Here is a 27,002-nt window from a genome sequence, read left to right as displayed (position 1 = left end):
GTGGTCCCCGGACCACTGGTTGAGAACCACTGTGCTATAGCATCATTTCTACACACTATATCCTCTTATAATTCACCAAAACGTCTCCCCAAAAACCTGTCCTCAAACTCTCTCTGTTCTGCCCGGTTCTCCTCAGTGGCTGCAAGGAGCAAATTGATCTGCATTTATTTGCACACGGGCTGGCATTGGCCATTAGCATACGCACTTAACAGCGACGCCCCTTTTTCACTTTTCTCCCAAAATGTAAGCTGTTTATTAGCGTTTTTATGTAAACACCCGGAGATTCGGCATTCGGGCTATGGGAGCTATCGTCGCCATGGTTAGGCTACAGCGCGCATCATCAAACTGCGCATGCGTGGAATCTGCGGACCCACTCTGCTATCGTCTACTCAGGCTTTTGTGAGCCCCCCAGACCGTTTTGAAGTTGCTTGATTCAGTATTTAGATATTTGATATTCATTTTATCAGACACGCCCCCTTCCTATGCAAACCCATTATAACTTCAAACTCCATTTTTAACATGTTAGATTCATCAAAAACACCCGTCCTTGGTTCTGCTGACTCACCCTGCCCTCCTAATACACGAGGGGGCCGTGTTTTTTCGATAACTTTTTTCATTTATTTTTAACATTTTTGGGGGGAAATGAAAAAAATTAAATACTTTAAAAAAAATTGATAAAATAAATTAAAAAGGTAATCGAAAAAACACGGCCCCCTCACGTACAAATATCTCCATTATGCAAGGGATAATGCATGGGGAGGTAATGCATGGGGAGGTAGTCATTATTGAAATTTAAAGCCCGACAGGGCGATTAACCAGGGCGAAGCCGAGGTGGTTAATCGCCCTGAAGGGCTTTAAATTTCAATAATGACTACCTCCCCATGCATTATCCCGCTTATTACACGGCTACTTAATAAATACATAAATACATTTGCCCAAAAGTAACAACAAAACGAAGTATTTCCTTGCTTACGGCAATGAAAGTATTCCATAAGTATTGGGCTGGGCGGACAAGTTCGCCTCGCAAAAACAAATGACGAAATGGAAAAAAACTCGCCCCAAAACACACTCGCCCCCCATTCTATTTACTGCCGATTTGCCTGTAATACCGCCGGATTTGCCCCGGGGCGACAATGTTTTGGGGCGAGCGTTTTGGTATTCCCCCGTTGTTGTGCCACGATAAACAAGGAAGTGCAGTGGATCAAATAGAATGACTTTTCGGTTATTGCATCGTCTATTTCTCACTTCAAATGTTTTCAAAAACATTCTTGAGAGCAACGTTTAGTTGTAAATGACATTGGTTGTTTGTTTACATGGCTGTCATGTTGGATAAAGCATAAAATTAAGCAACGCAGGTTGATATGAGCAGGTGTTCTGAGTCTCTGATTACACAGTTTCCTCGTCGGTCTCACCGGTCATTATCATCGGTCATTATCCAGAAATAATGACCGATGACTGACCAATCAGAATCGAGCATTCAACCAAGCCGTGTAATAAGCAACTATAAAGCACAATGTTATACACATTGTTGGTTATAGTAATGGATAAATCTTCGTTACTGCAACATTTAACACACAATTTGACATACTGTACATTGTGAGTGGTCGGAAATGAATATGGTATTATATAGGAAGGGGTCCTTGGGGCCAGTGTTGATTTTGTCGACTAAAGCTATGACGAAAAATGTTGGTCACTGACGAAAAGTAAATAAAAACTATATAAAAGCTAAGCTATGATGACTAAAACTAAGACTAAATATATTGACAATTTCAACAATTAAAAGACTAAAATGTTAGTGAGGGTTCTAGTGGAGAAGAGATCCAGTAGAACTAAAAGACAAGTCATTTTATGTTTGGTTGCGCTCGGATGTTGCGCTCTGAAAATAGCCGATCTACAAGCTCACAACGCGTCGCGCTGCGACGCGTTGTGAGCTTGTAGATCTGCTATTTTCAGCATGCAACCAAGTGTAAAGTCAGCCATTATGACGCCATCACGGCACCACCAAAATACATTTCAGTCGACTAAATCGACTGTACATTTAGTCGACTATGATCTCATGATATTTAGTCGACTAAAACTAGACAAAAACAAAAACAACATATGACTATATGATGAATGGAATTTTATTCAAAAGAAAATGACTAAAACTAAATCAAAAGTTGGTGTCAAAATCAACACTGCTTGGGGCCAAAAAGGTTTGGGACTATTGCTGCGTACAGCACAGCACATAAACCCAAAGTGTGTTAATACTTTGACTGCACACATCCCCGGGTATGGACTATAGTATATTTATAAATCACACAACATCTATACATAGTTCCCCATAGGCCCATGCAGTGATCTATATGAGACCATGTGTTGACGGTCACCGTGTCGACCCAGAACACAACATCACAGTGTTACCTGCGTCTACGTGCAGACACGCGCGCTAACGTGACAAGAGTAGTTTTTGTATTCCACGTGAATCACCTCAATTGTGTGTGTGTGTGTGTGTGTGTGTGTGTGTGTGTGTGTGTGTGTGTGTGTGTGTGCTCGCTCGCTCCTCTCCTCTCGACTGTCAATGAGGCAGGCTGCGTTGAGTCACTGTTGCATTCTAAAGCATTTTTGTGCTCACCTATTCCCCCCCACACACACACACACACACACACACACACACACACACACACACACACACACACACACACACACACACACACACACACACACACACACACACACACACACACCTTCAGCATTCATTCAAGGGTGTCATTTGCACCCTTGAATTTGTTTTTGTTGCATATATTTCCACCAACATTTTTTTCCGGTTTAATCTGATTTCAGATCAACGCTGAGTGCATCTCAATCCACGCCTGTCCATCTACTGCACATGTGACACATGTTATACTGTAGAAATGTGTCAACCACTTTCAACCTGGCATCACTATTTTGGGAATGTCATTATAAGCAGACCCCCAACCCCCCCAACCCCCCCACCGCACCCCATACTTATTAGTAAGGACTAGAGATGCGCGGATGGCCTCTCACGTCACCCGAATCCGCATGTACAAATTAATTATCCGCCCGTTATCCAACCGCAATAATTATATTATCCAATTTAAATATCCGCACCAACCGTTTTCCCCATATGTCAAAATATTATTATTTTCTGGTATTCCCCGTTAGTTTTAGTATTAGTTGTGCCGTGCGATGCGATCACTAAATGCATTGATTTAGCCTATGGAATGTTGGTGCGTCTTTTCTTTTTTTTAAACCGGTGCTGCGCTGAACATACAGAGCGCACTGGTCTGCTGCGCTCAACATACAGACTCCGTGCGGCATCCAACATACAGGCATCCAACATAGATGCGGCATCCAACATACAGAGTGCTCTGCTGCGCTGTTCAGCGCAGCACCGGTTTAAAAAAAAAGAAAAAAGACACACCGAGATTCCATAGGCTAAATCAATGCATTTTTTGATCGCATCGCACAGAGGCTGCATGCTCTAGGCTACACACTCACACAGACACAAGCACGCAGAGATTTTGCTATTTTATGGATAGATATATTAGATGTTATTAATTTATTTCGCAATATTTCACCCGCGGTTTATCTGATAATAATTCATAATTATATTTGATTGACCCGAATCCACCCAAACCGCGGTTAACTGCGGCAACCGCGGCCTGCGCATCTCTAGTAAGGACATAGTTTAATGTTGAAAATGAGCAGAATTCCCCTTTACGTTGTTGAAGATGATTGCAAGTTCAGCAACGCATGGTTTTACACACGCTAATATTGTAGTGTGTGTGCGTGCGCGCGGGTTCTGTGAATGGAGCACAATGGCTTGATTGAATTGCTCTCACCCCCCTGTGAGGATCTTAGGTAATGGTTTGATGCAGATTCACTGCGCACGCACGCAGAGAGAGAGAGAGAGAGAGATCTAATGGGAACCCAGCAATAAGGTTGATTATTTTTGCATTTTCTCTCTTAATCATTCTACTATTATTTTTGAAAAATTGCTTTGGCACCCTGTCAAGTACGAAAGAAAGCCGATGAAAATGAATTTAATTGTGTGTGTGCAAGTGCAAGTGCGCGCGTGCAGGCGTGCGTGCATGCTCCTTTTCCTGACCTAAACTCATATAAAACTATACCCAAACCTCACCCTGACCTATACTCTTAACTCATTGACTGCCAGAGTTAAACATCATCTATGACTGCCCTTGCCAGCGATTCAGAGCGTTTTCACTATAACCTTTGAAAAAATCATAGAATATTTTTCTTCGCAAAGATCCACCTGCCGATCACTTTAACCCATTAAGAATCTAAATCCTAACTTTTTTTTTTTTTTCAAGTTTTTAGAAAAAAAATCGAAACTTTTTTTTTTCAAGATTTTTCAAAAATAGCAGATCTACAAGCTCATAGCGCGGCACTCGGTGCCGCGCTATGAGCTTGTATATCTGCTATTTTTGAATAGCCAAAGAAATCTAAAGTGACTCAGATGCGTTCCCGGTTAAAAGACGTAGCCGAGTCTCGTAGAATCTGAGAAAAAAAAAAAAAAACATAAACCTAAACGTTGAAATGCAACGTACCTAAAAATGTAACGTTTTTGTGGTCCAGAAACGTTGTCATTGAACGTTTCTGCAGAAACGTTCAATGTTTCAACGTTTCCTCTGGCGATAGGCTTGTTGTTGCAGCAGACGCACCTGGCATAAATTAATGGGCCGCTTTCATTACCGTGAGCAATGAAATCCTTGGTTTCGTTGTTACTTTTGGGTCAATTTATTAATTTCTTTAAGCAGCCGTGTAATAAGCGGGATAATTGATGGCGAGCCGGTCATTGTTGAGAAATAAACCCCTTTCAGGATGATTAGACCCCGGGCTTTATCGCTCAACAATGACCGGCTCTCTGTCAGTCGTCCCTTGCATAATGGTACTGGGTGAGATTCAGCTGCCATTATATATCCCTGCGCTGATATTAGGAGACCCGCTGTGCCGCCACAGCCAGGCAACCACTCCAACTCTACCTCATTACTTATGAGAGATATCAGAGAGATAGAGAGAGAGAGTTACCAGGACGGAGAGAGAGAGAGAGCAACAGTTACAAGGACAGAGAGAGAGAGAGAGATGAGGAGTAAGAGATTGAGCGAGAGAGAGAGAGAGAGGCTCCCTAAATATGACTCATTAAAAATGTATTCTGTTTGAGTTCACTTCACTGCAAGAGCAAATATTTGGCAATTAGCTGAATTTCGCTATTTTTCTTCTTCCTTGGACAACCATTTAGACTTCACCCTCATCACGGCTCTCTCTCTCTCACTCACACACTCTCTCCCCTCCCTATACCCACCCTTTCTATCGCTATTCATCTCTCTCACTCTCTCTCTCTCTCTCTCTCTCTCTCTCTCTCTCTCTCTCTCTCTCTCTCTCTCTCTCTCTTTCTCTCTCTCTCTCTCTCTCTCTCTCTCTCTCCCCCCCTCCCTCGAATCGTTAGTAGAAGAATAGAGCTGGAGAGACCTCTTGTGGTGGAGCGTTGTAACTGCATGTGCACCAACTGATCCCTGTACAAGAATGACAGGAGAGTGGATGTGATATTGTCGCTGTCGAGCAGAAACCTCATATCTCCATATTTGAAACTTTTTTTTGTGAAAAAAGCAGCCAAATTAGCCGATCGCCAAGCTCACAACGCAACGCACCGCGTCGGAACGTGTTGTGAGCTTGTACATCTGACCATTTTTTAAAAACATTTTAAAGGGAGGGTGGCTGAGTGTGTCTGTGGGTAGACAGAGAGAGAGAGGGTACGGGGACATTGACTTTAACCTCTTTATTGATATTAGACATATTATCGTCTCTGTCGGGTGGAAACCAAAACTGTGACTTTTCAGGATTCAAATTCAACAGCAAAAGTAGCAGATCTACAAGCTCAAAATGCATCACTTTGCGCAGTGTTTCCAGCTTGCAGAACACTCCCTTGCTGACAGGTGCCTGCATGCTGACGATATGTAAAATGCATACATTGTCACACCATTATTAACCCGATAAGACCTGAGGCTGAGAAAAAAAATCGAAATCCTAACAGTTTTTGGAAAAAAACTTTAAAAAAAAAATGTTCAAGATTTTTCAAAAATAGCAGATCTACAAGCTCGTAGCGCGGCACTCGGTGCCGCGCAACGAGCTTGTATATCTGCTATTTTTTTAATAGCCAAAGAAATCTAAAGTGACACAGATGCGTTCCAGGTCTTAAATGGTTAAAAGGGTAAAATGCCACATTTCCATTGTGGGAGAGGGTAGAGATGAGGGGAGTGGGGAAAGCATGTGTGTGGGTGGGTGTGTGTGTGTGTGTGTGTGTGTGTGTGTGTGTGTGTGTGTGTGTGTGTGTGTGTGTGTGTGTGTGTGTGTGTGTGTGTGTGTGTGTGTGTGTGTGTGTGTGTGTGTGTGTGTGTGTGTATGCGCGCGTGTACGTGCGTGTATGCGATGGTAATATATCATATTTCCCACAGTGTCATTCACCAGCCATGTCCCATTAATCTCCCACACACACTCACTGGCAATGATAGCGCTATCAGTCATACACACACACACACACACACACACACACACACACACACACTCATAAAATGTCACGCGTGCATGCATGTGTGTCTGTGCGTGCGTTCATGCGTGTGCGTGTGTATAGATGGATAGATAGATACTTTAATTGATCCCTCTGGGGAAATTCAAGCGCTAGAGACAGCACAGCAGTAAAAGTTACAGATACAGGGCATAGAAGTACGGTAGGTACAGAAGAGTAGCATCATAAAGACACATTTTGTGTGTGTGTGTGTGTGTGTGTGTGTGTGCACGCCTGCGCGTTGGGCGTGTGTCTGTGTCTGTGTGTGTGTGTGTGTGTGCGTGCGCGTTGCGCCTGTGTCTGCGTCTGCGTCTGTGTGTGTGTGCGTGCGTGCATGTGTGTTACGTACCTCTGTCTGTAAAGGGATAACATACAGTAAAAGGGAGGACAACAACTGATTTTTAAAGTGAGTATTCTTATTTTCTCCAGCAGAGATTTGACAAGATTTCTTTGTCTTTAAGTGGGACATTTCTTGACTTCAGGCTGATGGTTTACAATTCAATTAGGACAATCCTAGACTAACGAACCCCCTAACCTAATCTCCTAACAACAGAAGAAAATAACACACAGACAATGGCTCCTACTTACCTAAATGATACTTTCACCTCCTATTTATTTTCTTCAGTTTAAAGTAAACTGTAAAGTAAATATAAAACCCAACACAATTACCATTCACCCCTACAGATCTGTGATATTATTTACACGAGAAATAAATTGGGTAAGACACACACACACACTAAAGGCACAAATAACTGAGGTTCACACAACCAAACGAACGCAGACTCAAAGCAAACACAACACAATACTGTCAACTAAACCAAACGACTATTTCTGAAGACAAACTATGACGTTTAAACGAAGGCAAAAGAACAGAAAAGCGCCACTTTAACAAAGGCAAACGCACAAGGCGGGAGTGTACCTATGTTCCCTCAGCCCTATATGTTCCCTCAAAACCAACACTATCCGCAACCCTAATCCTAATCTGATATGAGTGAACACAGGGCTGAGGGAACGTATGACCTCCACAAGGCCACACGGTTTGGTTGGAGGAAAGGAGTGCTCGATACTCTGCTGCTTTACAGCCCCCCCCCCCCCCCCAAAAGTAGCAATACCACAATATAAAAATACTCTGTTACAAGTAAAAGGCCTGTGTTCAAAATGTTACTTGATTAAAAGTACAAATGTATTGGCTTCAAAATATACTTAAAGTACCAAAAGTAAACGTACTAAAATGTTAGCCGATCTACAAGCTCACAACGCGTCACATCTGTGAGCTTGTAGATCTGCTATTTTTTCAAATAGCCTATGTATAAAATAGGGCTAAAGTGGTTAATGTATGTTTTATGATAAACTCATTTATGTCTGCAAAGTAACTAGTAACCAAAGCTGTCAAATAATTGTTGTCGAGTAAAAGTACCTCTGTCTCTGTAGGCCTATTCCTTATTTTCTTTCTTTCTTTTTTCATTCTCTCTCTCTCTCTCTCTCTCTCTCTCTCTCTCTCGCTCTCCCCCTCACTCCCTCTCTCTTATGACTCAGACATGTATCGTCTGGAGCTGGCCGGTGGTCTGGGGGTGATCTTGCTGCTGTTGGGGGTCTTCACGGCCATCTACAAGTGCTACAACCTGGAGATCATGCTCTGCTACAGGAGGCACTTCGGAAGTGACGAGACGGAGGACGGTAAAAGCTCTCATACACACGCACACGCACGCGCACACACTCAAAGCCCACTTTTTATCACTACTCCTACAAATGTTGTCCAAGACTCACATAAAATTCGGTTCACATTATCTCCGGGGTCATGTGATCAAGACGTATCAGTCAGAGTTTTTCAGCTTCCATTCCTATTGGCTATGACTGCCTTCGATGACACGCCCAAAATACTGATTGGTCACTAATTGATTATTCTATTGTTGTTTTTCATAATCAATTACACCCCTATAATATAGAGTTATATCATAACAGATATATATGCTATTTTCTCTCTCTCTCTCTCTCTCTCTCTCTCTCTCTCTCTCTCTCTCTCTCTCTCTCTCTCAGATAATAAGGAATATGACGCCTACCTCTCCTATACTAAAGTGGATCTGGACTCAATGGGAAGGTCAGTATAATATGCAAATAATACAGACTAAAACACGGCTGGCCGTAACCGTGTGTGTGTGTGTGTGTGTGTGTGTGTGTGTGTGTGTGTGTGTGTGTGTGTGTGTGTGTGTGTGTGTGTGTGTGTGTGTGTGTGTGTGTGCGTGTGCGTGCGTGAGTTAGGGGGACGATAAGACAATTACCGTAATAATCCCGATTATTGAGGCAAAAATCATTGTGATTGACAATATTAACACATCCACTGCCTAGATCGAGTTAACTCGATAATAGTAATCCAGCGCTCGACTGCCTAGATCGAGTTATCTCGATATTAGGTATTTTCATTGGTTTCATCTGTGATCGCGCGGGTCTGTTTACTTTTCATCATCACTTTCGTTTTCCGCCTACGTCACACTCACCCGAAGCCGGATGTAAAAAAAAAAAATCGTTTCCGGGTCACATCGTTTTTCTCCGGTCATTTTCGTCCAGAATAGAGAAAACCCCTTTTTTGGACACGCTATAAAATACAAAGGGAAAGCTCCCCTTTTATTTTCTTTGGTCCGGGTGACGATCAGGCATCGTCGTCGTGTATCACATCGTATCACAAGCCGATCAGAGATTGTCGAAGACAATCACATCCGGTTCATGTTGTTTTGACTGTTTGAGCCTGGAGGGAGGGGGGGGGCGAGTCAGCGAGTCATCGAGGGTGTCATTTTGCTGCGCTCTGCTGGTCGATCGTCGTATGTGTTCAAAACCATGGCCTGAGAAACTTAAATGCATTTAAATGCAGAAAATAGAGAAAACAAAAAAACACGCAAATCGCTGGCAGCCAAGGGGGTAAATTTGGAATAAACTCTGGCAGTCAATGTGTTAACGCGATAATCGAAATATGTTTAAAACTTAAAATGACATTTTTGTTAGCCACTTGAACCCCCAGCATCCCTATTCTGGGGGAACAATTCGGCAATAAATAGTCGATCGTTGCGAGCTTGTAGATCTGCTATTTTTGGCGAATCGGTTTGTGTTGATGATACAAGCGTTTTTTTTATCTCGATAAACGATTATCGACCCATTCCTAGCGTGTTTTAATTCTGGTCTGGTGTGTAATGGTCCACTCCCTCCACCAGGGGCTGCAGTGACGAGGAGACGTTTGCCTTGGAGATCTTACCTGATGTCCTGGAGAAACACTATGGATACAAGCTGTTCATCCCTGACCGAGACCTCATACCCAGCAGCAGTAAGTGCCTGTCTGTCTGTCTGTCTGTCTGTCTGTCTGTCTGTCTGTCTGTCTGTCTGTCTGTCTGTCTGCACAGCATAACGCTCTTGTTGTCTCTGTTACGAATTACACTCATTCTGAACTTTATTTCTCTTCACAAGAAACACATGTCATTGTTCACAATTTCACATTGCAGTAGGGACACCTCACACACACACACACACACACACACACACACACACACACACACACACACACACACACACACACACACACACACACACACACACACACACACACACACACACAGTCACACTCGTTTGTCATCATTTCTGAGATATGTGTCACTCCCTGTGTACCTAGAGGGGAAAATATGACTCTTATCGCCCTATATGTCAATGTCCTGACCTTGCACACGCACGCACGCACGCACGCACGCACGCACGCACGCACGCACGCACGCACGCACGCACAGGCATGCACGCACACAACAACATTGCACGCATATGCGCGCGCCTACACACACACACACACACACACACACACACACACACACACACACACACACACACACACACACACACACACACACAGGTGCATTAGGTGAATGCAGACACACCATAGAGACAGGGGACATGTTGTCTTATTGGTCTATTTGTCAATACTCTTTCCTCACCGATACACAAGAACACAAGACACACACACACACACACACACACACACACACACACACACACACACACACACACACACACACACACACACACACACACACTCGGGGGTCTGTGCAAAACATCCGCTAACCCAGATGGAGACACCCTCTCTCTCTCTCTCTCTCTCTCTCTCTCTCTCTCTCTCTCTCTCTCTCTCTCTCTCTCTCTCTCTCTCTCTCTCTCTCTCTCTCTCTCTCTCTCTCTCTCTCTCTCTCTCTCTCTCTCTCTCTCTCTCTCTCTCACACACACACATTCACATGCAAATGTTCATAAACTCACACACACAAACTAAGAGAGGCATTCATATGCAGTTCATATAAATGAGCTTACTCCTTACAGGACTGACTGGGACTCATTATAAGATATGTGGGTCATTCTCAGCATAATATTGATGCTAAAACTTACTCTCGACATGGTTTCCATGTTAATGTATCAACTGTGAATTCTTATAGAAGGCTGATATGATTCAGTGGACAAATGTACCCCGAACCTGCATTTACATTGATATTCCCATTAAGTACGTTTGCTATTTCATCTGGTGCGCTGATGCGACATTCCTTCTCATTGCCCTAAATGCATTGCAAAAAAGGCGCTGTTGCCATGTCTGCTTATTATAAGCTACTTTGGGGGTTGGTTTCCTGTTAAATCACTTGTAAATATTGGGTGGACTTGTTTCTAAAGTGTAGCTGCTTATTTTGGTCTGGCCTCCTATTGTTGTTTAAACCAGTGGTTCTCAATCATGTTGTTGTCAAGGACCCCCCAAATAATGTGTATTTGTCCATGGACCCCCATCTGAAAATATTTTGTGCCAGGGACCCCCATACAAGATTTGTGTAGTTCAGATGTTTCCAGAATATTCCAAACTTTTTTCAAGATTGTTTTTGAAAATAGCCGATCTACAAGCTTGCAATGTGTCGCATTGCGACACGTTGTGAGCTTTTAGATTGGCTATTTTCAAATAGCCAATTTACTGCTATATAGGTTTATAGTACTCAAGTGGCCTGGTAGCTACTTTTGGGCTTTTTTTCATAGACCTGGTTGCTTAATTCTCTCGCAAAATCTGGCAACACTGCAAAAAAGGTATTGGAGTTTCTAAAGTACCTTATTAAGGCAATACAAAGTGCCAAAGAGAGGCGCTGGCTAAAATATCGAACCATTGTCTGTAGTGGTATTAGCATTTTTTGTACAGACATCATGCTTTCGCCTTGCCCTAAAAACGTCCAAAAATGTTTTGTCACTACAAGTATCGCACTAATGTAGTCATAAAAAGAGCTAATTAATGTATGCTTCCTGTATGTTTTGCATTTCCCTCAACTATACATACATAAAAGTAGTATTTTTACATACTTTTTGGAAATGACCGGATTATTCTAGATGTCATACCCTGCCCCGAGCCAAAATAATACATTTTCTCTACGCATATTTTACCCTGAAATAAATGCACACATGCACACACGCACACACGCACAACCCAGCTGAAATTATCCCTAGCTATATCATTTATTTTATGTGCCCCGAACATGTCCAAATAAACAAATGTGGACAGGTTCAATCCACATGCACTCTCACGCACACACACAAAATGAAGATGCACACAGACACATAGCCAGTCGTGTGTGTGTGTGTGTGTGTGTGTGTGTGTGTGTGTGTGTGTGTGTGTGTGTGTGTGTGTGTGTGTGTGTGTGTGTGTGTGTGTGTGTGTGTGTGTGTGTGTGTGTGTGTGTGTGTGTGTGTGTGTGTGTGTGTGTGCGCGCGCATATACTGCACAGTAACACACATGCACATACACCGATCCACAAGCTCACAACGAGAGAGTGAAAGATAGAAAGGCAAACAGACAATTTGCTTCATCGTTTACCAAAGTCAGCGACGGAGAAGTGCGATGTGACCTAAAATACACCATTCGATTACCCAGCCCATTAGCCCTGCACACAGTCAAATGAAAGGGAGAGAGAGAGGGGAACAGGGTCATTGATTTGTGTTATTGTATTAATTGATTAACATAATCACCTCACCTGGGAAAAAAAGATAACAACAGAGAAAACAGGAGAGGCGAGAGTGGGACGAGAGAGAGCGAGTCAGGGAGGAAGGAGAGAGAGAGTCAGGGAGGACTGAGAGAGAGAGCGAGAGAGAGAGGGGGGGTGGGGGGGTGGAGAGGGAATGGCGGAGAGAGAGGCCTAGGCTGCTCTGTACTATTTGTGCTCCTCAAATTGAGCGTGAAATTGCAATGTGTTGTCGGAGCCCCTCTGTCATTAATTTAGTTAGCAAGCAAAGAACGGGAGCGAGAAAAACACACACACACACACACACACACACACACACACACACACACACACACACACACACACACACACACACACACACACACACACACACACACACACACACACACACACACACAGAGCGTGTCTCTTGTACACACAGTGGCAGCTTTCTGAAGTTCATTTTGTCAGAACTGATTGTAACATGTTTGTGAAATTAACCTGGATTTTAATCGCCACGCGTGTCAGCTACGCCACGCCTGGTCTGTGTGACAGTGTTGGCGACGATGTTAACTTAAGTGACTCTTGGAAATACAACCCGGGTCTTTTGTTTTTGTTTGTTTGATTTCAGTTCAGTTTCTAAAGACGCGTATCGGCCACGTTCATTCTTTCTTCCTCCCACATCAGTCTGACGTTTCTATCTGTCTCTAACAACCCCGCCTCCATTCACGCATGCACGGTTTGCCGGGATATTTAATAAAAGCAAAGGTTAAAGCCTCAATCTGTGATTTCTTCACCTGGTTGGCTGCATGTACAACAGCAGGAACAATATCACTATCATTTTACATATTGTGTTAATTGTTTAGGAAACTGAGCTAGTGTGTGTGTGTGTGTGTGTGTGTGGGGGGGGGGTCCTTTTCACATAGTTTCACAAATCGCGCATTTAGGACATGGCCATACAACATGTTTCAACATGCTTTAATCCATTAGTTCTCAAAGTGGGGTCCCGGGAGCCCCAGGGGTCCTTGAGAGGATACCAGGGGCTCCCCAGAAAAATTGTGTTAACATAGCTTCATAATCCAATGCATATCATTTTGGCGGTCCTCGACATGAAAAGGTTTGAGAACCAACATGCTTTAATAATCCATGCAGTCTACATGGAGGACCTGGCCCGCAGCGTGGAGCAGAGCAGGCGTCTGATCATCATCTTGACCCCGGAGTTCGTCGCCAAGAGGGGCTGGAGCATCTTCCAGATCGAGACCCGCCTCCACTCCATGCTGGTCACCGGAGAGATCAAGGTAAGGAACCAGTGAATCCCCATTTACCCATTAAGCCATTTTTAGACCCATTGTTAGATGTCTTTGGCTATTCAAAAATAGCAGATCTACAAGCTTGTAGCACGGCACCGAGTGCCGCGCTACAAGCTTGTAGATCTGCCATTTTTGAAAAATCGTGAAAATGTGTGCAAATCTTTGAGTATATATATTGTTTTAAAGCGAACATTTTTTACTCAAATCTTTGCTTGTGCAGGATTCTACAAATGTCCAAATCCTAACAGTTAAAAAAAAAAAAAGTATGTTGCTACAGTATAATATCAGTGGTTCTCAAAACTTTTTCATGTCAAGGACCACCCACAATTATATGTATTTGGTCGCGGACCCGCATCTCAAAATATTTTGTTCCAGGGATCCGCCAGAAGTAAAAATTTGGGTAAAAAAAACAAAGATTTGCACAAATTTTCACAATAAAAAAAAAAGGAGATCTACAAACTCATAGTGCGCGGCACTCGGAGCAGGGCTATGAGCTTGTATATCGGCTATATTTGAATAGCCAAAGAAATCTTAAAATGACACACAGATGCGTTCCCGGTCTTAAAGGGTTAAATGCTGAATCGAGTATACTAGTTTAGTCTCGCCAGTCGCTACGAGTTGGAATAAAAGATGGATATACCAAACAAACTATTCCTATAAGCTAAACTACGCCGCATCAAGGGTTTTATTGGGTAGGCCCTGAAATTATGATGCCCCTGATCGCGGGGAATTATTTTGGGTGATACCGGCACCCTTGGTTCCGGCCATTGGTTCCGTTAAGTTATTTCAGCTCCCGACCGGATCAGAAACCCGAAAATGGTATTGATAAAATGTATAAATATAAATGTATAAAATGTATTCTGGCACGATCAGAACAGCTTCCTCAGCGCTGAATAAAAGGTCCGGAAGGACATCGAATGCTGATGCTGATTGAGGTTGTTACAAAACAGGGGAGAAAGGGACAAACTCTGCCAAACAAAGCACTTCTTTCTTCTTCCAGAAAGGGTTTATAACTAACAGTGTGTGGAACAGGATAGGACCGTGCCACTTTTATCCAGTTTCACTTAAATGTCTCTAAAGTTGTGTGGATACAGGAAACCTGACGTTCACACGCAATTAAGCAAAAACAGTTAACCTCGCATCATCAGTCTCTCCACCTCGGAGGAAAGCCTGCTATTCGTTATTAAATTGCCCGTGTGATCTGGTCTAGGCCGCGCCTACACGCACCGACTTCAAACTCTGCGCGCATGTCGCCGACAACCCGAGCGACGGCCGTGTTCAGCGCCAGGTCGGTCGGATCTGCGATTGTCAAGAACCGCCCATCCAATCGATACGCAACCATATATACAGTATAGGCATATTGTCAGATTGAAACTCCTAGCCTCCGTCGTCCTGTGATGGACATGAACTTTTATCACTATACACCAGTCGTGTAAAGTACATTTACTACAATGTAGTACGTTTTAGGTACTTTTACTATAGTGGAGTATTTTCAATTGTCTGTCTGTCTGTCTGTCTGTCTGTCTGTCTGTCTGAACAGGTGATCATGATAGAGTGTGCTGACCTTAAGAGTGTCATCAACTATCAGGAGGTTGAAGCGCTCAAACACACCATCAAGGTACTGTATACACTGATGGACCCATGGATGGATATGGATGGATGGATGGATGGATGGATGGATGGATGGATGGATGGATGGGAAAATGAGATGGAGGTAGTGAGTGACTGGTGCAGGAATGAAGGTGGTGTGAAAGATCACCTCACCCACACAAGAAACCAAATCACTTCAGTATCACGCTATCAAGGAGTGATTGGATTGATGGAACAAGGGAACAGTGGTGGAAAGTAACTAAATACATTTACTCAAGTACTGTACTTAAGTAATTGTTTGAGGTATTTGTACTTTTACTTCTACTCCACTACATCTCAGAGGCAAATATTGTACTTTTACTCCACTACAATTATTTGAAAACTTTAGTTACTAGTTACTTTTCAGATATACATTATTATATTATAAAACACACATTAACCACTTCAGCCCTATCTTATACCTTGGCTATTTGAAAATAGCCGATCTACAAGCACACAACGCGTACAGTATGTTAGTAATTTTACTTATGGTACTTTAAGTATATTTTGATGCCAAAACTTTTTTTTTTTAAATTTAGAGTTTTTCTACATTGCAGTATTGGTACTTTTACTTAAGTAAAACATTTGAGTACTTTTTCCACCACTGCAAGGGAATGATAATACAGACGAGCAAATGCACAATTCGTATGGTGTTGTAAGATACATTTCTCTGTGAGTTGCAATGTAACACAGCTCTGTTTACACATGTATTAATTTTCCCTTTTAATTCTAACGAAACATTTTGATAGATAGTTTTATTGATTGATTGAATATTTTATTAGTCAGAAATGTAAACAGCACGAGGTACAGCCAGACGTTAAGGCTGAAAGGATAACGCAAAAAAGGTCCTATATGTATTCAATTCATCAGCATAGCATAAACAATGTAGACACTAATACATGTCATCAATAAATAATAAACACTATATGCACAAAGGAGAAACATGAAAAACGCAGTGAATGACAATTCATCATACATACACTTTTGATTGTTTTGATCCACTTTTGATTTGGCAATGTAAAGGTATGTTTTCTCATATCAATAAAGCCCAATTGAATTGAATTGAATTGAATTGAATTGAATTGAATTGAATTGAATTGAATTGAGTGATAGTTCAGACATCTGTGGAGGAATGAGTTATTTTCCAAGTCCAGTTTAATGAGTGTTTTCTCCTCTCCTCTCCTCTCCTCTCCTCCAGGTTCTATCCATCATTAAGTGGAGGGGTCCTAAAAGCAACGAGCTGTCCTCTAAGTTCTGGAAACAGGTGGTCTATGAGATGCCTGCTAAACGCAGAGAGACTCTGTCCAGACGGCAGGTAAACCATGCTGGACAGAACCTACACAATGGTTACAGTTTGCTGGACATCCGGTATAAACAACAGTCACGTTCATGTTTAATGCATGAATGACAAGCAGGATCATTAACAATGTAGCCTGAAAACAGTGGTTGTCAATCTTTTTCATGTCAAGGACCCCCAGAATGATATGTATTTGGCTGCGGACCCCCATCTCAAATGGAATTGAGAGAGCTAAAGAGTGGGTGTGTGTGTGTGAGTGAGTGTGTGAGAGTGCGTGTGTGTGTGCGTGCATGCGTGCGAGAGAGAGCGAGAGAGAGAAAATAGCCGATATACAAGCGCTGCGAGGCATTGTGAGCTTGTAGATCTGCTATTTTCGGCAGGAATAATAAGGTTCAAGTTGGTATGTAAAAAAAAGTCCTTATCTCACAAAGATTTGGCGACCCCCCTGGTAGTAACTCTGAGGACCCCCTAGGGGTCCCGGACCCCCTGTTGAAGACCCCTGGTCTAAAACATTAATCATGATGATTGATTGAGAGATCAACGTCATGATATCATCGGTTTAAATGACCCGCTGATGTAATCACACAAGTCAGGAAGTAATTAAGATTAGACTTTTGATATAAAAAAATGCACAAACAAATTGTATTATTTTCTTGTCTTGGCATAATTAACTATGTCCCCATCGTGACCGCAGATTATGCGCTAAAAGGGATAAATGGGTAATAAATAAGCTAATTATCAACCATGCATTCGTGGTTGCCCTCGGTCAACTATAATCAGTATATTTATGAAACATAACAACATCAAAGGAGTAGTCTATACTTTCTAAACCGATTAAGTTATTTTTTTGACATCACACCAGCATCTAAGCGAGATCATAATAGATCTTATCCTGTTGTTTCTGTCGGGTGCATGAGGTAATGTCTATACATGTACATAGTTCTGACAGATATCAGTTGTTCTCATAAGCAAGAGCACATTGGGACAGTCTGCCTTCTCAGTAAAGGGGGTAAACCTTTGGAACTCTTTGCCTACGGTTCTAAAACTAGAGACGGATGGTGACAGAGGACTCAAGTTATGGTTGAAACTCTGCTCACATACAGTACATAGTTACAGATTAGTTATCTGAATGATTGTCTTCTTTTGTTTTCACAAGTTAATGTATTGGGTCTTATTTATTTATATATATATATATATATATATATATATATATATATATATATATATATATATATATATATATATATATATATATATATATATATATATATATATATATGTGTGTGTACCCGATTGGGTTTTAGATTACTCTATTTTAGAAAAGCTTCCTGTGGACAGGTGTTGAAAATTTGCACTCAAGCTACACACTGTAAACCAGGGGTCTTCAACCTTTTCAGGTCAAGGACCCCCTAGCTGAGAGAGAGAGATGAAGCAGGGACCCCCTCTATATTGTATGAAATTGTGTTTCAGATTAACTTTTTTCCCCTCTACACCTATACCAAAAATAGCCGATCTACAAGCTCACAACGCCTCGCAGCGCGAGGCGTTGTGAGCTTGTAGATCAGCTATTTTTGGCTTAAGTTCTCCTCAGAAAAAAGGATGCTAAGGTTGAAGTGGTTATGGTAAAAAAATCACACAAATATTTGGCCCCCCTGTAGTAACTCTGAGGACCCCCTGTTGAAGACCCCTGCTGTAAACAATGCATCTGGTTTCGTCCAATGTAATGGTGATGTCCATATCAAATAAATAAACATAACAGTTTCATGTCAAGGACCCCCAAATTTGACGGACTCCCCATTTGGGGTTAGGGTTATGCCAGGGACCCCCGTAAGAGAAGATCTTTAGTTGTTGGGTTTACATTCAAGAAATACTTCACCCAAAAAAACTAAAGAATATCCATGATTCAAGGCTTCAGGGGGTGAGAAATTGATAGAAAATGATTCATCTTTTTGGGTGAAGTATTCCTTTAAGTACAGATTTACAGTATGCAAGAATCATACCATTGTCTGTACTGTACAGAAACCTGTGATCTGAACAGTCATTTCTTTCATTGGATTACCTTCTAGCTGGTGAAATTATGGTAATTAACAGCACAAAACTTGTATGGGGGGTCCCTGGCACAAATATCTTCAGATGGGGGTCTGTGGACAAATACATGAATATGTTTGAGAAGGTTTGCTTTAGGAAACAAGCCCCCGAAAAAAAACAGCAACTACCAATATTAACAAGCGCCTTTAGAAAAAAAAAAAGCCCAAAGTCGATGCATCATGTTGTGCGCTTTTAGATGTAGATTGGCTTTTTAGAAATAGTGCTTAAGTTGTTAAAGAGTTGGGGACCCCCAGGAAAGAACCGCCTGAAAGACCCCTGGGGGTCCACAGACCCCCCACTGATCTACAACAGTATGACTGTATTTCCCTTGATAACAGGTACTGGACTCCGGCGAGCAGGGCCTGTTCGGCGACCTACAGACCACCGTGTCCACCATCGCCATGACAACCACCTCTGCCTCTCTGGTGCCCCCTAGCGGCGACAGTCGCCATGGACACCAGGTCAGCCATGATCTCTTTTACCTCAGGCTCATAAAGGTACAAATTGTTAACGGCGTGATTTTATGTGGATCTGGGACTTCATGTGGTCAGTCTATGACAAACAGTATCTACTGTAGGAACAACTATCAGAGTTACTGACCCGTGAGCGTCCATTTGGACCCCTGATGGTCCCCGGACCCCACGTTGAAAACCAATGCATTATTATCAGGGACATTTTTATCCCCGCTGCGAGGCCGGAACAAGGGATTATGTTTTCGCTCCTGTGAGTCCGTCCGTCTGTCTGTCTGTTCGTGAACAGCTAACCTCCGGCACCGTCGGACCAATCGGCGTGAAACTATAGCTGCCTGTAGGCCAAAGAAGAACCTCCATCCCATTTTTATTTTTTCAAATGGGTGGCATGTTGGCCATAGACATATAAAGGTAGACGCCTCCTTCGGCTCTGAAGCGTTCGTATCTCGGGCACGCACCAGCTTCCGCCCTCAGTCGCGTGCGTCACAGAAGGGGACGTTCGGTAGGCCAATCAGAGACCTACTGAACGTCACAGAAGGGGGCGTTCGGTTAGGCCTACTGGAGGCCCCCTTCTGTGACGGACGCGACTGAGGGCGGAAGCACAAGGGTTTTGCGATACCAGTCGCTCCAATGAACTGCAGAGGCCAATGAGGTATCTAGGTTTCTATATCTATGATGTTGGCGCTATAGTTCTTTGTCTCATTCCTAAGACAATAATTTGATGACCGGTAGGCAGCGGTTCCGGTAGGAGACACAACGAGTCTCCGTTGTGTCTTCTACCGGAAACCGCTGCCTACCGGTCCGCTGGTCATCAAATTATTGTCTTAGGAATGAGACAAAAACAAAAAAATGGGGTGACTAATCCATTGAAACACAGTTTTTTTTTGGGTGAAGTGTCCCTTTAAGTACAGTACTTAAGTAAATGCACTTAGTTACTTTCCCACCACTGTTGTTTCGTTTGTTGCAGCTGGCCTTAGCGACCGAGATCCCCGACTACAACCAGATGACCCTGCCCCTGGGCATCGGGGGCGTGGGGGGGGGGCACCACAACGCCACGGCGGCTCAGATGAGACATTTCTGCCGCAGCTACGAGTTCCAGCTGCCCCACGCCCACCCGCCACACCCCCACCCCCACCCCCCTCAGTCCCTCCCCCCGCCCCCGCTCCCCTCCGCCCCCTCCACGGTGCAGTTCTCCACGCTGGGCCCCGGGGGGCGCCACGTCTACTGCAACATCCCCATGACCCTGCTGAACGGACAGGTGTGGGAAAAGGATGGTGCCCTGTATGCTTTCACCGGTCATTATTTTACCTCTATTTCTTCCTCTATTCTCTAGATTTATGTTTATGTAATACAGTATATATGATGTGTACTGTATTTCTATGTATTTTTCTATGTATGTATATCTCTCTAGATGTCCTTCAGGGTTGCCAGATCTGCTTATTATAATTTCCCCCGCGAGATTTTATTTGAAAATAGCCGATCTACAAGCTCACAACGCGTCGCGCCGCGACGCGTTGTGAGCTTGTAGATCGGCTATTTTCAAATAGCTGATGTATTATGTTAAAGTGCTCATGGGGCCCATAGTCGCTTCTTTTGGGCTGGTTTTCCTAGACCTGGTTGCTTGTTTCTCTCACAGAATCTGGCAACACTAATGTGTATGGTTCTCAATCTATCTTATTATTTCAAGGACCCCTCCCCCCATCCAACGCCCCGCTCCCAGTTTATTATAGTCACCGTTGGGTGGAAACCTTGTATGTCCATAACTGTTCCTTTAAAAACAAAAAAAAAAGACTGAAAACCGTGTTGAAAACCGATGTTGTGAGCTTGTAGATCTGCTATTTTCACTGCTTTTGTGTGACACTTTTGTGTGATGAATTAGAGCATTCGTTTATGTGCAAAAAACGTAAAGTTGGAACTGTGGAGATACAAGGTTTTCCTGCCCCGACAGCAACGATAAGCATGAGGTCACGGACCCTCCGTTTGATACGATGTTTCCATCTCTGGGACCCCAAACTACACCAAGGGTTCCAAAACCTTTCAGGCCACAACCCCCCCAAAATAACCATATTTGAACTGGGGACCCCCCCAGCCTGACAAGCACTCGTGGGCAATTGTAGTTTGACTCGGTTCCACAGATAAATGTTATCGAATCACAAGCTCACAACGCACTCACACTGCGGGGCATTGTGAGCTTGTAGATCGGCTGTTGTCACAATGTTTGCCTCTTTCTTCATTAATATTTGAAAATTGGATGTTAAAAAGGTCTATAGTCCTTAAATTTTCACTTTAGAGATTTGCAGATACCCTGTATACACTTATACTGTATGTTGGTTTGTTTACTGTTGAGTGAGATAACAACGTTGCTAATCGACCCACAGTTTGGGAACCAGTGATCTACACTACAAACATCTAAAGTTCCCGTAACTCCTCAATGATCTCCCGGACCCCAGTTTGAGAACCACTGTTACCTTGCGCTGTAACTATTGATTGTTTTCTTAGTGACTATTCTTTTGATTACTTTACTTCCATTGATTATGTACTTATCGATTGTTCTAATATACAACATTTTCGATAAATCAAATAATCATTAAGCGCTTAAGCATTATTTTGCACTTAGCCACACAGTGGTGCCGTGCAAAAATAGTGAAAGTAGCTGTAGATGTAGATCGGCTATTTTCACTATTTTTTAAATATGTTGAAATTCTTTCTTTTCGCCTATGACATGCCCAAAATATTAATCGATTGTATTAATCGATTCATAATCATCATCTCCATTAATAACAGAACTTTCCAAGCCTGGTGAATGAGATCGAGTGCATCCCAGATGTCCTGATGGATGATTTTGAATGGCTGTCAATGTAATTATCATTCATAAAATCGCTCAGAGACTGATCCAAACGATATCGTCCACGTCTATAGTTTTTCGTTATAGTTGTGGTGTGGACTCTACCATCCATTTCAGTTAGAAAATGTATAGTTATCGTTGTCGTTTTTTGTGCTTGGTGTGAATCAGTGTTTCTCAAAAATGTCAAGGACCCCCAAAATGATAATGTATTTGGCTGCGGACCCCCATCTCAAAAATATGTTGTGCCAGGGCAAAGATTTGAGTTAAAAATGTTCGCTTTAAAAAATATAAACTCTGTATTCGTATTCATTTATAAGATTTGCACAATTGTTTTTTAAATAGCTGATCTACAAGCTCATAGCTATGAGCTTGTAGATCTGCTATTTTTGAATGCTATGTATGTTGCTTGTAAAAAAAAGGATTGGCATTTACCCTGTTGTTGTCGTGTTCCACCAGGTGGGTCAGAGCAATACGCTGGGAAAGAAGCCAGAGCTTCATATGAACAGCACCTTCATGCCACTCACCAGCAGAGAACTCAGCTCTGACATCTGGTAGAGCACACCTGACTGGAGCTCATCACTGGAACTGACAGTAAGGACGAGTAAACGACTGCAACTGGACCCCGGGTGGACCGGGTTGAAGAGACTGGTTTTACCGCTGGACTTCAACCTGTATAGGATACAAACTGCTTACAAGGCGTACATTTGGTCCTACTCGGCTGTTTGGCTTTGGCTTATTGGTGGGAACTGGTTGACTCCGCTTCCCTGCTTGCAGACGAGAGGAAGTGATTGTCGACCTTTTCGAATTTCAAGGACGCTCCCCCCCACAGTTTGCTACCGTTATTTTAATCTCTGAGACCCCAATCTACACTGTAAAATTCTCAGTGTTCATTTAACTCTGAGAGAGTACAAATGGAAGCAGTACTCTCTCGGAGTTACAGACCCGTTAAGGATCCATTTGGACCCCTTGTGGTCCCTGGACCCAACGTCTAGAAATGGTGGACTATAGAGGAAGTGATTTCACACAGTTTTTCTTTTTTTAATGGGGAAGTCTGTTACAAACCACTGCGGTCTTACCAGTGTGCGTGTCAAGTACTGCTGACGCTTAACACTTACTCTTGCTAGATTTGCTGGCAATGTACTGGTGTATTTGACTTTGGCGTCATGTTGTGAACGTGTGCCAATCTTGAATGGCGGTATATCTGGTGCTGGAAAAATGCCAGCATGCTGCTTCTTAGTAACATTCCCAGCAATGAAATGGCGCGATGCGCAAAGCGCAAACGCAGGTTTACAGACACAACCGAAAAGACTTGTTTGGGAGTATATCCAGTAATTCCAGTGGATTGCCGTTACACTAATTGCTACAATAGTTTGCGTACTTAGCTAGAAATCTGTATCTGAATGGCCATCCTTACTGGTTTTACCCACAAGGATTCCCCTAACGCTGCTGGTCGGGCCAAGCGTGCACAATGAGTTGGAACAGAAGGAAGAGAAAGTTGATTTCCCAGGATGCATCACAGCACCACGAGACGGTCAATGTCCATGGATATGAGCGCCGTGCGTATCTTGAAATACAAAAGTCTACCTACAAAAAAAAATGATTGTCTCCTAGGGAATACCAGTCTGCTAGCAAACCAGTACCTGGAATACCGGTCTTGTGGCCTGCCTAAAAGTCACCGAATCTTGGAAAGAGGCTTCCAAGAGAACTCCAAAGAACTCTGTTCTTGGAAAGAACAGAATCTTGGAAAGAGGCTTCCAAAAGAACTTCAAAGAACTCTGTTCTTGGAAAGAACAGAATCTTGGAAAGTCAGTGGCTCTCAACGCTAGCTGAGATCTCAGAACTCTGAGCAGCTTGTCAAGTAGTTGGGTTGGTAAAAAAAATATCAGACCCACCTCACGCTCTTTGACTACCAGTCCACCAACATATGTAGTTCTCTTCTCGATACCACCCACAGGGAAACCCTGAGTGTTCATTCATCTCTAAATGTGTACCAAAAAAATGCCCCTAAGATTTTGTTCACACCTTTGGAGATAGATTACCACTCAGGATTGTCCTGTGACGTTACCAATGAACATGCTAGTCATTGGATAACCTACTGCACTGGTAAACTTGAATGTCAGAACTGGGGAAGCACAGTTAACCTGGCGACATGAAAACAAACTATATTTGAATAAACGTGTTGCTAAGCGAGTTGAATGACACGCGGTCGGTCCAGTGCTTCTCAAACATTTTTTTTATTTTTTATTTCAAGGACTCCCGTAACTCAGAGAGAGTGCAAATGGAACCAAATGGACCCGCAAGGGTCCATTTGGTTCCATTTGTACACTCTCAGAGTTACAGACCTGTAAAGGGTCACATTTGGAACCCCCTTAAGGAACATTGAGGGTCCCTCGACCCCACTAAACTTGGACTAGGATGGTGACCTGGACCCAACCATCTTCAAGTTGTGACCCGGCAAGCTGCCCGGGTTTAACAGAACTAGTCGACGAGCCTGGAGGGGAACCGTCAACTCTACTGCCAGGCTCAAAGGCATCATGGACTTGGCTTTTTTTATACTTGCATGACCACTCATTTAGATGAAAAAAATAGGGGGGGGGGAGAAAATCAAGGAAACTGATAAACAAATAACTGACACAATAATTTGTTGCAGACTCTCTTAATATAGAGGATTAGTGTTTGTTTTATGTTGATATTGCATATTGTATATTTGTTTTCTGTTCGGCCATTAAAATATAATAACAGTAATAATAATAATAATGATAACAATAATAATACGGGAAAAGGGGGAAAAAATGGAGGTGTTCCTCCAAAGAATTTTGTTCCGTTTTTGTTTTGTTTATTTCATTTTTTTAATCTTAATTAAAGAGTTGTAACTTTTTTTTTTTAGAAGATTGATTGCTGTGCCTGGTTTTCCACGTTGGCAGTGTGATGGCAGTAGGTACAGTACCTGTACAGTTTTCATAACTTCTGCATAGAGATGCATTGCGGTGATGAATTTGAGTGTGCGTCTGTCTGTCTGTGTGTGTGTGTGCGTAGTGCGTACTGTACTGTACAGTACATACACATGTATGCAGTGGTGGAAAAGTACTCAAACCCCAGTACGTGAGTCAAATAATATAGATACTCCTGCTCAAATATTACTCTACTACAAGTGGCAGTTGCTCTGTTAATTTTTTTTTACTGCTGGAGTACTTGCTTTTTTTTTTTATATATATCAAAGATTTTCCAGACATTTTCAAAAAAATATCAATGTAGCGGAAATGAGAGGCTCATGACGCATGGCATCGCGAGTCGCGACACGTTGTGAGCTTGTAGATCTGTTATTTTCACCATATCTAATAATAGGGCTTAAGTGGTTCATCCATAATGTACCTTTTTTCCCTTCCCAGAAATGTAGTGGAGTCAAAAGTTTACAATATTTGGCTTTGAAATTTAGTTGAGTGAAAGTCATCAAACAAACTACAAAATACTCAAGTAAAGTACAGATACTAAAAGAACATTTACTTGAGTACATTACTCAAGTAAATGTACTTATTTGCTGTCCACCACTGCGTGTATGTATGCACATGTGTATATGTGTGTACCCTGGCTAGGGTTGGGATCGGGAACCGTATCCAACATTGAGAAACCGGAATCCAGAACCGGTTTCATCACACTGTCAGAGGCTGGTTATGTGGACTTGACGTCTGCTATACTATTACAATACCGGTGGTTCTCAAACGTTTTAATTTCAAGGACCACCATAACGCTTGAGAGTGTACAAATTGTACACTCGCAAGAGTTACAGACCTGTAAGGGTCCAACTGGAACCCCCTCACTCTGGATCTATATAACCCAGAGGGTCCCTGGACCTCACTTTGAGAAGCACTACAATAATATGTATGCAATACTGTATGTATGATTGAATTTATGTTTATCAAAAATTTGAATGAATGTTTATATATAAAAATTTGAATGAATGTTTATATATATATATATATATATATATATATATATATATATATATATATATATAGGAATCGTTCAAGGGAACCATTAAGGAATCGGACGGCTGAGACGGATTTGTTAACCCATTAAATCCGGGAACGCATCTGTGTCATTTTAGATATCTTTGGGCTATTCAAAAATAGCAGATATACAAGCTCATAGCGCGGCACCGAGTGCCTTGTAGATCAGCATTTTATTTTTGAAAAAACATTTTTGCTAATCTTTGAATATACATTTCTTAAAAGCGAACATTTGTAACTGTCAAATGTCTCAACAGATGTCTTAATTTTTCTGAAAAACTGTTACAGCATATCAGTGGTGTGCAAACTTTTTCATGTCAAGGACCACCCAAACTTATGTTTGTGGCCCCCATCAAAATATGTTGTTCCAGGGAAGATTTGAGTTAAAAATGTTGTTTAAAAATATATATATATTCAAAGATTTGCACAAAATGTTCAAGATTTTTCAAAAATAGCAGATCTACAGTACAAGCTCATAGCGCGGCACTCTGTGCCGCGCTATGAGCTTGTAGATCTGCTATTTTTGAATAGCCAAAGTATAAAAATGATGGTTATAGCTAAAATCTAAAATGACACAGATGCGTTCCCGGTCTAAATGAGTTAAGGGTCCCAACCCTAACCCCTGGCCCATTTGTTTTTCCTTTATTTTCATGCTGAATGAATGGATGTTCACAACCCTGCAGCTGGACGGGTGGGTTTCGAACCTACCGGTCAGTCAAAGGGGCTTCGCCAGGCGTACAAAGCCAGAATCTTCTTTTTTTTTTTTCTGTTTTTTTTTTCTTC

General features: G+C 42.4%; 1 protein-coding gene across 1 annotated transcript in view; it reads left to right on the top strand.

Moving 5' to 3' along the window:
* The window catches only part of il1rapl2 (interleukin 1 receptor accessory protein-like 2), a gene marked incomplete at both ends in the record, with an annotated part of 497,870 nt that extends 475,103 nt beyond the window's left edge, over positions 1–22,767 (top strand). Inside the window, 9 exons of the mRNA XM_084041453.1 lie at positions 8,123–8,263; positions 8,624–8,684; positions 9,790–9,899; positions 13,726–13,871; positions 15,424–15,501; positions 16,711–16,827; positions 19,236–19,358; positions 20,335–20,625; positions 22,669–22,767. Coding sequence (XP_083897579.1) covers positions 8,123–8,263; positions 8,624–8,684; positions 9,790–9,899; positions 13,726–13,871; positions 15,424–15,501; positions 16,711–16,827; positions 19,236–19,358; positions 20,335–20,625; positions 22,669–22,767 — 1,166 coding nt within the window. The remainder of the gene's footprint in view (positions 1–8,122; positions 8,264–8,623; positions 8,685–9,789; positions 9,900–13,725; positions 13,872–15,423; positions 15,502–16,710; positions 16,828–19,235; positions 19,359–20,334; positions 20,626–22,668) is intronic.
* Positions 22,768–27,002: the final 4,235 nt, after the last annotated feature.

This window comes from Gymnoscopelus microlampas (assembly GCF_963454915.1).
Source record: "Gymnoscopelus microlampas genome assembly, chromosome: 18".
Taxonomy (NCBI): Eukaryota; Metazoa; Chordata; class Actinopteri; order Myctophiformes; family Myctophidae; genus Gymnoscopelus; species Gymnoscopelus microlampas.
Note: the sequence above shows the minus strand (reverse complement) of the source record. Positions and strands in the feature narration are given on the sequence as shown.